Genomic DNA, 12,048 nt, shown 5'->3' with positions numbered 1-12,048 from the left:
ATCATGAACAGCTGCACCAGTTTTAATAAATCTCCCCCAGTATGTCTATCTGCTTGTGTATTTGGTCAAATGACAACCATTATTTATGTCCCTATGGTTGACTTTAACCACCTCCCACCCGATGTATAGACAAATGATGAGGGGGCAGATGCTCTTTTGCTCTGGGACAACATCATATGACGTCGCCTCAGTCTCACCTTTCAGCGATCGCGGACACACTGTGTCCATGGGACACAGGGCGACCCCGATCTTGGTATAGAGCCGATGACAATATTTTTTTTACCCATGTAAACAGCTTTGTCCAATCACAGCTGATCATGTGAAAACAAGAAAATGCCGGTTACCTGCTCTCTACGCCTCACACTGACAGAGTGATCAGTGCCATTTCCTCACAGGGGAGACCAGCAGTGCTCATCAGCAGTGCCAATCAGTACCCAGTGATGCCAATCTGTGCCCATCCACCGCATATATGTGCCACCTATCATTGCCCATAAGTGCCGCCCATCAGTGCTGCATATTAGTGCCCAATCCGTGCCACCTATCAGTGCAGCCTCATCAGCGCACATCAGTGAAGGAGAAAAAAGTACTCATTTACAAAATTTCCTGATAGAAACTAAGAAAAACTTTTTTCTTTTCAAAATTTTTGGGTTTTTTTTTTTTTTTTTAGATAAAGTGCAGAACAAATGCTACCAAAAGAATGTGTGGAAAAAAAATGACATTCATTTGGGTACAGTGTTGTATGACCGCACAATTGTCATTCAAACAGTGACAGCGCTGAAAGCTGAAAATTGACTTGGGCAGGAAGGGGGTAAAAATGCCCAGTATTGAAGCGGTTAAAGTTCTGCCTAAGCACATATTGGGCCTTAGGCGCTTCTATGAACAAAACCAGAACTATAATAAAAACATAACAAAATAAGAGTCTGTATACATCCAGTGTAAACAATCAAACCCTTTATTGTGTAAATTACATTAGAGCGCTGTAAAAAATAACCTGTTAAAGAGTGAGAAACAGTAGATTGGTAGAGGTAGTAGGAAAATGTATGTAACAGTCCACAGATAGTTAACAGGAGTGTATCAGGCTAAAGTATTTTATTTTGAAAAGCTGATCAAACAGGTTAACTAAATAAATAACAAAACAAAAATCATTTAAATACTATAGTCTAGAGGATTTCTACAATAACAAATCAACACAATACTGATGATAAAATAAAATAGCACAAAAGCTACACCACTAAATAGGGTGATATTACAAAAAAAAAATTGTTAGGATCCGTGGAGATTTTTTTAATGCTTGTTCAATTAAGTGAATCTTATTTCTGCACTGTACACAGCATATAATTATCTACAATGGTTTCCCCCTACTGTTGTTCTCCATAAAGAAACATTGACATCATAAACTTGTAGCATCAGTGACATTCATGCTTCCTGCCAACCGTCAGATGTTCTTCAAAACCTGTGCCAAACTGAATCAAGACTCTATTTAATTATAAGATCACTCCAAGCTGGAGTGTTTAATACCATAGGTGTCATGTTTTGAAGGTTCTAATAGCAGACTCTATATTATAGTATTTAATCAGTTTTTTTTTTCAAAGTGGTGACATTTCACAAAAAAAAAAAATTAAGCGTTGTGTCCAGTCATATTAAATGGAGGAAACTTTTATCAACCAGATTAATTATTAGCAAAGATATGGAATGAATCCAAAATAAAATATTTAAAATACAATAAAACACTTCAGATGTAAGCATTTCTGAATCCACCTCCTACCCAGGCAATACTCTTGACACCAAATTTAGCAAATAAAATGGTGCCCAGCTTATCACCACACAATTAAACATTTAGTTTCTGGTATAGCCATACAAGAACTTGAAAATGTATTTAAAGAACTCAGAATAAAATAATAAAACTACATTAAAATATCTGTTGAAAAAATGCCTTTTTTTTTTTTTTTTTTTTATTCTTTTGAAACAAAATCTTTATCATAAGCCCACATACTACAAAAACAAGCTATTCTTTATAGTACAAAGTAAACTGTCGCTCTTACCAGTATTAAAAGGTTAGATTTTTTTTTTATCTGTACATGTAAAATTATTGCTTTTTTGAAAAATATATTTAGCATGCTAGGATTTTATTTTATACCCATTTCCTGCCTTTATAAAAGGTTACAATTAAAAAAAACACACACACACTAGTAAAGCTTTTGCATTTTTTTCACAGAACATATTCTTTTCAAGGCAGCAGTAACTTTTTTTTTTTGATAATGCATAAACTCATATGTGCAAAAATTTGGAACTCTTAGATGTGTTGTTGTAACACATGGTGTCACAGCAACAATGGGCAAAATAATATCTATGAACACATATGTAATCCCTCTCAGTGAACAGCACTGTAGTGCTGTCTGCTAGACTGAAGGGGTAAACCGAGTTCGCTGCTTTATTTTTGTTTACCATCACCTCACCATAAAAATGCTGCAGAAGAGGTATATAAAGCTTTTTTTTTTTTTTTTTTTTTTTTTTAATATATGTTCATTCCCCCCACAACCTGAATGCCACCAAATAACAGAGACAACTTAATAAGCAACATCATCAAACATGCCATAACAGGGAAAAAAAAATCTTAAGACCTCTCTCAAGGTACCGGCTTGGAGAAGGGTGGTTTTTGCAGTGGGGAGATGCATGCATGCTATCCCATGCGCAACTATTTTTTAATGTTTTAGTATCCCTACCTAGTACAGTACTAAATTCTGCAGCTGCTGTGTGGCATTTATAAAGGGAAACATTGCATAATCATTTGAGCAGGTGTAAGAAAGTAGCCCTATTAAAAAAAAAAAAAAAAAAAGGTCCTGAGAGTAAAATTAAGAAGCATTTTTCCTACTGTATTAGTGTTCATGTAGCATCACGTTAAGTGTTTTATTGTTCACTTCTGTCAACAGCAGAACGTGGCGGCACATTGTGATTTGCCGTCAGAATTAAGACCATCAAACTTGTGGGCTGGCCTTCAGATTCAATAAATGCATATTATTATGCAGCATCACTGAACAGTCCGGCTTTAAGCAAATCAGTGGTAAATTAATCCAACACGTTACTTATTGTGCCTTGTCTCAGCTACTCCTCTGACACTCAAAAGTAGTCCTCTGGAGTAGATTACAGATCAGTGCTTAAACTGTCCCAGCTGTGTTATGTTGTACCCTTCCATCCAGTGTGTGATGAAATTCTGCTTCAACTGAGTCATGTGCCATCTCAGCATCTGCTATTTTTTAACAGTCTGAATAGAATTTTAAATGATATGGATGTATATTCACCTACATCTTTACTATAAAACACTAGTACAGGAGTATCGCTGCACTAAGAGGGAAGGTGTCACATTTTATCTTCACTTTGATGCAACAGCTCCAGTGACTTGATGATTAGAAGGCAAGTTTTCCAGCTGGTCCTCCATGTAACTGGTGGGATTGTCACTTTGGGGTTGGTTGAGCTGCTTGTCAGGGTATTCGCTGTTATCAAAAGGTACCCGATGCACACACTGCACATGAGTCTTTAAATTCCCTTTTTGAGAGGCACTGTATGGGCAATATCTGCACTGGAATGGTCTCTCCCCTAAGAAAGAAAACACAAGAAAAATCACTTTTTTCAAGGTATTACTGGTTATCTGACTACAATATAGTCATTAACGGATTAAACTAAAAGTTACCCAAAGACATTGTCATGTTTATCAAAATTTTTTACATGCCTTCTCAAGCCATAAGCCAGAGGTCAACGTGGGGCTCTGGTGTGTTACTTTTGCAGAAATCTTATTTTCTGAACACAAATTTTGTAGCTTAGCTATGGTCCCATGTGCAGTTCTTAAAGCAGAGTTCCACCCAAAAGTGGAACCTCCGCTCGTTGTACTCCTTCCCCTCCCAGATGCCACATGGGGAGGGGGAGGGTAACCTGTCCCCAGTTCAGGGAGCCTCAATCACGGGTATTGATGTCACTGCCCGGGCTCCCTCCTCCTCCCTCCCCGGCCGCCGGGCCAGGAGAGAGGAGCAGAGTCTCGCACATGTGCAGTAGGGTTCCCGGCGTGAAGCCTTAAGACTTCACTGTCGGGTTCCCTTACTCGCAATAGAGGTGGCATGTACCCGACAGCTGATGGAAACATCAGCTTCGGTGCTGACATCGCTGGACTCCAGGACAGGTAAGTGTCTGATTATTAAAAGTCAGCAGCTGCAGTATGTGCAGCTGCTGGCTTTTACTTTTTGCAGCGGTGGGTGGACCTCCACTTTAAGAGGAGAACTAATGGCTTGAAATCCAGATATTTACTTTTTTTTTACTACATTATCTCCAATTTTTTCTCTCAGTCCAAAAACTACTGGGTTATTCTGCATGTAATTAAATCTACCAGTTGAATGTGTGTCCTGTATGACAGACATTCTGAGAAAAACTGGTAAATCTTATGTGTAAAGAAATGTGCAATATATCAAAGCTTCAAAGCATGCAAATATTTATTTTCTTCTTGTGGAAAAATAAGGGGCATACTTGTAACGCAATGAGCCTGACATTCGCAAACATTCATTGTATGTGAATCTAGCAAGTGCATACATTTTAAATGAGAGTGACTGATTCATCACCATGGAATGCTTGGTGAATGTCAGATTCATTGCTTTATAAATATGCCCAAGTGCACTTTTAAAAAGAAACCGGTCACAAATTTGATAATGCAACAATAAATTCATTAAGCAGAGGTTTCCTTCCGAAAATATAAAAAAACAAAAAAACAAAAAAAAAAAAAACAGTTAAAACCCAAGAGTAGCCCCACCTCTCTTGTGCCTCCCTATTTGTTAATAGGTGGTCCACCAAATGAAAGAACCAGGGAGACAAGGTAATTTGTGGGCAGGGTCAACCTAATCACAGAGTCAATCATACCAGTGATGGCTCACATAAACCTCTCTTACCGGCCTGTTGCCAGTGTAGTGTTTATATCAAAGGCTGCTGTACTTACAGGAAATTAGGAGGGCAGAGAATAATGGCAAGTCAGCTACAGTTCCTACTAGGTAGCCCTCTTTGTTGACTGCTTCTGGTACCTGCATATGCAGTAACCACAAATGTCAATGCTCTACCTGCCACAGAAAGGCGAGGCAAACTATGAGTGTATGTTAGTGCACTGCTTTCTTTAACAGCTTTGCTAGACATATTATAAAAAACTGAAGTGCTAAGGAGTACTTAAAAGTACACTTGTTTCTTCTTTAGAAATGTCAATCTCTGGACATCATTTTTTAATTGTGCTGATCATATTATTAAAGATAGCTATCACTTTCAGAGACTATGATTGCACATTATGGGTCTATGCACATTAGGCAGCAGAAAAGATGCTAGAAATGCTGTCAGAAAAAAAAAAAAAGGCTCCTGTGGAGCATATTTTACATGTGTTGAGGTGTGTTTATGTACACAAGCATTTTACTCCAAAAACACTAGAAAAAATGTACATTTAAAAACCCTAGATTCCACGTTTAGGAGCATCAAGCGTTTTTTAAGGCTCAAAAGCACCTTTCTACCCAAAAGTCCGTAAATACCCAAACGTGCATGGGCAATAGAGTGGCTTCTACAGGCTGAAAGAAAAAAAATACCAAACACCTGTATAAGAAGCATTTTTATGCCAGTGTGCATGAGGCCTAATTCGCACTCTGCAACAGAATGGCTTACAGATGGTTAGGAGAGAAAAAAATAACTTCCACTAAAATCATTAGTAGCTGAATGAAAAATATGCTAAATGTCTTTGGGTAACTTAAGTCTAGCTTAATCTAGTCAATGTCTATTAAACTCCTGTTTCATTAACCTGCCATTTCAGGAAAACAAAGCATATCAAGTTCCTTAAAATGATCTGGCAAATGTCAAAACATGACCGGAGGCCACAATGAAGAAAAGGAAAGGGGTCAGTCAGCGAAGGAAAACAGGTAACAGTTCTAAAAAAAAAAAAAAAAAAAGTGAAAAAGCAGACATGAAAAAAAAAGTAAAAAATGTTCTTTGTATGTCCACACAGCGAAGAAAATCACAGTAATGCTCTCATACACATCTGTCAAAACCTAAACAGAATTTGCAGCAAATTTCCATAAAGAATCACAAAGAGGTTCTTAAGTAGAGGGAGGAAAAAAAAAAGCTAAACATTAAAATGTGAACTAATGTGAGCCTGAAGCATTCACAGGATTGTTTAACAATGACATTTTGCACGTCACAGAACAATGCCATGCTCCTAAAAAAACATGGCAAGCTTAAAATTTCATTAATACATTAACCTTATAAGTGGAATTAGTGAGGAAATCAATTTTAATCAGGACAAACCAACCAGGCAAATTCTGTAAAATGTTAAAAAAATGCAAACTACATAAAATTTTGAGATTAATACACAACAATGGTAAAACAGATATGAAGCAAACATTCTGTAACGGTCATATATGTATAAAATTACCATTTATATCACCCAAAGGATAAAAGTCAGTCCCTGTGACACCAATACAGCCATGTAGGATAGTAAATGTGCCTTTGTTTATAGAAATGTGATCTACTTTCTTTGAAATGCTTTTATTACTTTTTGCATGTGAGTTTTGCAAGGTATGCTGCTGGGTATTTGTGCATTGCCCAATTTTTGAGATGGAATAGAATATTACCACCAGCAAAACGGATTAACAACATTTAGGCTCCATTCACACTAGCATTTTTCGTAAGCTCAGAAAAGCTAGAAATAAAGGCGGGATGAAAATTGCTGATATTAGCACTTTTGTGCCAGCTTCTAGTAGCACTTTAGTAGATTTTACAAGCTTTTAGGAGCATTAGCATTTTTGCAGTACATGAAGGGAAAAAAAAAAAACAAAAGCTAAAAAAAAAAAAAAAAGCTGTTAGGAGCATTTAGAAGCAGTTAGGACAGGGGACTCAAAAACTTGCGGCCCTCCTGCGAAACTACCCATGAGGCATTGCAAGGCTGACAGTTACAAACATGACTCCCACAGGCAGAGGAATGATGGGACTTGTAGTTTCGCAACAGCTGGAGGGCCGTTACTTTGAGACCCCTGAGTTAGGAGCACTGAGGCTTTTTTTTCTGCTGGAAAAACACTCCAAACCTCTCTACAAATAAACTTTTTTTTTTTCTGCTCCTAGATGCTGAAGCTCACAAAATGCTAATAGCCTAAAGTAGTGTGCATGGACACATATGATAACACTATTTAGCTTCTACAAGCTAAAAAAAAACTAGTTTGCATGGAGCCTTAGAGTTAGGAGAAATGCATTCATAAAATATGAAGAGAATTGTGGAAAAGTGTAAAAATTAGAGTACTATAATAATTTTCAACACAAAGGTCTATTACAGGATTCTGATTATTCACCATAAAAAAAGTTCAAAGAGTTCATACCAATCAAAGTGTCAATGATGACTGGCTTTTTTGTTTTGGGATTAAAGTGTCACCAATTTAGGATTTCAAAGAATACATAATTTGATAATAGATATTTACCCATCTCCACAAATGGAACCGTAAAGATCATAAAACAGACTATTGTAGTGTCTAAGTCGGCCCGACTATAAAATCGCATGGCCAGACACACAGCAATATGGGAGAGCTGGTGTCTTCGGGTGGAACCTACTTGATTGCTTGGGGCACCCCCCCCCACCCCTCTGGTCCCCAGGGTCCACATCTACGTCTGCGCAGAAGCCTCAAGTGACAAGTCTAGATGGTTTGAATTACTCTCCTCTACACCTTTCCTCCTCTTTCTTTTTTACTACCCCCTCTTTTTTTTTTTTTTTTAGATATACAGTCTATGCATTTACAGAAAAATGTTCTTCCTCATGGTATGTTTAACTGATGACCGGGACCTGCATATAGGCCTATAGGTACTGCCACTGTGTTGGGTACATGCTCTCTTAGAGCCGAGCCTCAACCCTGGTCGGTCAACCAGCTAAGCCTTATGTTTGATAATTGCAGGATGCACTCACGCTACTTACGGATGTCTGCTGATGCTTTCTTATTTCCCACCCCTCTCCCCTTCTGTGTTTGTTTTATCCCACTATCCCCCCTTGTTTTTGTGCTTCATATTTTTGCATTGTAACTTTTAAACCTTAATAAAAATTATCAATTATAAAAAAATATATATATATTGTATATGATCAATATGTAAGAGCAATTAAAAAAATATGGTGTATATTGTAAAAATAATATTTATGTTTGTAAGGAATTGTAGGAATATTAACACAATCTTAGAAGTTACTATTCAATCCCCATGTACAGTAGAAGTTTTAAAGGAAAAATAGGGTTTTCTCAGAGGACATCACCTTCTCATACTGCTCTCAGACTCACATTCTAAAACCCCAATTCGAAAAAAAAGTTGAAACGCTGTGTCTACATAAAAACAGAATGCAATGATTTGTAAATCTCATAATTGGAAACAAGTCAGTATTTCATTCACAATAGAAAAGAGAAAACATATCAAACGTTAGCTCAGAAAATAGACCATTTTAAGAAAAAATAAATCATTTTGAAATTGATGTCAGCAACATGTCTCAAAAAAGTTGGGACAGGGCCATGTTTACAGTGTAGCATCTCCTGTTCTTTTAATAATACTCTGTAAAGGCCTGGGAACTGAGAAGGCCAGTTGCTGGAGTTTGGGAGATGAATGGTGTCCCATTCTTGCCCGATATAGGGTTCTAACTGCTCAACAGACCTGGGTCTTCTTTATCGTTTGAAGATGTGCTAAACATTTTCAATTGGTAAAAGATCTGTACTGCAGGCAGGCCAGTTGAGCACTCTGACTCTTTTACTATGAGGACATGTAGTTTTCATGGATGAAGTATGTTTTTAGCATTGTCCTGCTGAAATCTGCAAGGCCTTACTTAAAAAAGGTGCCATCTGGATGGAAGCAGAGGCAGCTTTAAAACCTGGATATATCTTTCAGCATTGATGTTTTGCCTTTCCAGATGTGCAAGCTGCCTGTTACATACACACCAACGTACCCCTATACCATCGGAGATGCAGGCTTTTGAACTGAGCGCTAATAACAAGCCCGAAGTTTACTCAACTCTTTAGTCTGAAGGACACAGCGACTATGGTTGTAAAAAAAAAAAAAAAAAAGGACTGTCCAATTTGGATTTGTCTGACCATAGAACAGTTTTTCACTTTGCAAAATACCATTTTAAATGAGCTTTGGCCCAGAATAGACAGCAGTGTTTGTGGATCATGTTTAGATATGACTTTCTTTGCATGATAGAGCTTTACCTTGCATTTTTTGATGGCATGGCAAACGGTGTCGACAGCCAGGGATTTTTGGAAATATTTCTGAGCACAAGCAGTGATGTTCATGCCTATTTTTGATTCAGCGGTGTCTGAGGGCCCGAAGATCACAGACATCCAATATTGAGCTTTGACTTTGCCCCTTGCGTATAGAGATTTCTCCAGATTCTCTGAATAGTTTATTATTATGTACCATAGATAATTATATATTTAAAGTCTTTGCAATTTTACGTTGAGGAACCTGAAATGGTTTGACAATTTTTTAGATGCAGCTTTTCACAGATTGGTGAACCTATGCTCATATTTCCATCTGAGACAGTCTGACTCTCTTAGATGCTCTTTTTTATACCCAATCATGTTACTGACCTGTTGCCAATTAACCTAATTAGTTGCAAAGTATTCTGCAGGCTCTCCCTTTTAAGTACCACATACTTTGCCAGCTCTTTGTTGCCCTGTTCCAACTGAGACATATTGCTTCCATCAACTTTAAGACAGCGTGTGTAGATTTTACACAACGTCTCAACTTTTTTGGAATTGGGGTTGTATATGCAGGTCTATATTCAATGGACAATGCATAGGTTTCTAAAATCAAAACGCTGCATGCTGAAGGATCCCCTACTTATGTTCCAGCTGCTCTGAAATTGACACTAAGGCTGCTTTCACACTGGAGGCACTTTACAGGTGCTATAGCGCTAAAAACAGTGCCTGCATAGCGCCTGTAAAGAGCCTCTCCTCTCACTCCAGTGTGAAAGCCTGAGTGCTTTCACACTGGAGCGGTGCGCTTGCAGGACGGTTAAAAAAAAAGTCCTGTAAGCGGCATCTTTGCAGCACTGTAGGAGCAGTGTATACACTGCTCCTAATGCGCCCTTGCCCATTGAAACCAATGGGCAGCGCCGCCGAACCGCCGGCAAAGCGATGTTGCAGCGGAGCTTTGCGGGCGGTTTTAACCCTTTTCCAGCCGATAGCGGGGGGTTAAAAGCAGCCCGCTAGCGGCCGAATGGCGCCGCTAAAACAACGGTAAGGCGCCGTTAAAAATAGTGGCGCTTTACCGCCGACACCCCCAACGGCTCAGTTTGAAAGCACACTTATACCTTGATTTCCCCTTAACACGCGTTTCTGTAAAATTACTACAGTGCGTATGAATGTGTTCCGCTTTACATTATGTTTGATAGGGGTCTTATTTCCTACCCAGACTTCTGCTGAGAGTTTTTGTCACAAAGGAACAATCTGTTAACGTGGTCTTTTAGCAAAGGATGAGTGTGCACCACTACAAGGGTAAAGGCATTCCTCATCGACGGGTATGGCCTCTTCAGGATGGAAGACAGGGAGGAGAGCAAAGGAAACAGGAAACTTTGCAGAATAGACATTCTTACACCAAACATAAAACAACACTATAAACCACACGACGACGTGCTTTCACATAAAGTCAGCACTTTTATGTTAAATCATACCTGTAATAAAAGAGGCTCAATGCTTTTGTAGCAGCCAAATTGTTAATATACCACCTCTTGATGCTCACCAGCAAACTGCAAGTATTGGGCAAGTTGAATATCTGTTTTCCCTGTTGTGCAGCGTTTCCTACTCCTGGCTAGTATGTCCCGTAATGATATCTGAGCGAGCGGGAATAATCATTGGGCTGGTCAAATAATTGCACCGGCAGAAACAAAAGAGGTTGCATCACAACACATAGGCCACCACCACCAAGTCTAATTGCCTTTTCTATTACAGGTGTGACTTACCATACAAAATGTCCCTGTGCTGCTGTGGTCATTGTGTTTGTACTTTTCCTGCAGCCAAAGAAAAATGCCAATATGATGGGTTAACTTTACTAAAGAAAAATCCTATTTCCAACAATATGTGTCATGACATTCGTCCTTTCTGTAAACATGCTGTTCCTGACCACTAGAGGGTGCATTTTTTTTAACGTAAGGGTTGTCCTACACTGACTAAACAAAATGTCCATCTCCAATGTGCACGATATGATAGTACACCTTTGTGTGACCACCAATGTATGCCTAGGAAAGAGAAGTCTAATAAAGACACAGGCTTGTGCAATGCCTGGAAGCCAGCAGAAGTCTTAAGCACAGTACTGAATTATTGTTTAAGCCTTCAATCAAATGGAGTGTGTCTAGAGCACTTCCCATGGATAAAAAAAAAAAAAAGGTACTGTGCTTGTAAATGGTAGTATTTTCAAGCATCTCAATATATTTTTAACACAAATTTGGAGAGCAAGAAGGTTGAATAAACACAAGTTTAATATGGACCAATTCAGTTAACTGGCTACAAAATACATAGACCCACCAAACTAATGCTCCATTCACACTGGGCTTAAAAAAAAAAATGCCAGTTCCCTTAGCAGAAACAAAGCGCTCATAGAGCATTTTTTGTACAAAAGTTTAGACTTTGTTGTTTTATGTTTAGGAGAGTTTTGTGTTTTTCTGCCAGTAAGTTCCAATAAACACAAACCAGAAGGTTTTTTTTTTCCCTATCTCTAAACGATGAGCTTAAAATATGCCTGTAATCGTCCTAATGTGCATGGGAACATAGGATAACATTGAGCTGCTTCTACAGGCAGAACACCAAAATCCTGTAGAAGTAGCTATTTTTAGGCCAGTGTGCATGGAGCCTAATAAAATAATGTCTTGTTCCACTTGGATTCAAGAAAAGGAAAGTATAAGATTATATAATATACAAAATGTAAAGAGATACATATACTGTATATTGTACCTTAGACTAACCCTCAAGTTCGTAAGTACTGATGTGCTACAATACTATGATATATTTTGCTGGTTTTATGAACGTG

The 12,048-nt window shown here is 38.3% G+C and overlaps 1 protein-coding gene across 12 annotated transcripts in view; it reads right to left on the bottom strand.

Annotated features, from left to right (window-relative positions):
• Positions 1-934: 934 nt before the first annotated feature.
• ZNF516 (zinc finger protein 516) overlaps positions 935-12,048 on the bottom strand; it is a 160,658-nt gene continuing 149,544 nt past the window's right edge. For 10 of the 12 annotated variants that reach the window (XM_073631230.1, XM_073631236.1, XM_073631234.1 and 7 more), the window contains one exon: positions 935-3,594. In XM_073631230.1, coding sequence (XP_073487331.1) covers positions 3,371-3,594 — 224 coding nt within the window. In that variant the 3' untranslated portion in view covers positions 935-3,370. Of the gene's footprint in view, positions 3,595-10,984; positions 11,033-12,048 lie in introns of all 12 variants that reach the window. The other 2 variants (XM_073631239.1, XM_073631240.1) reach the window with 2 other exon arrangements.

This window comes from Aquarana catesbeiana, linkage group LG05 (assembly GCF_042186555.1).
Source record: "Aquarana catesbeiana isolate 2022-GZ linkage group LG05, ASM4218655v1, whole genome shotgun sequence".
Taxonomy (NCBI): Eukaryota; Metazoa; Chordata; class Amphibia; order Anura; family Ranidae; genus Aquarana; species Aquarana catesbeiana.
Note: the sequence above shows the minus strand (reverse complement) of the source record. Positions and strands in the feature narration are given on the sequence as shown.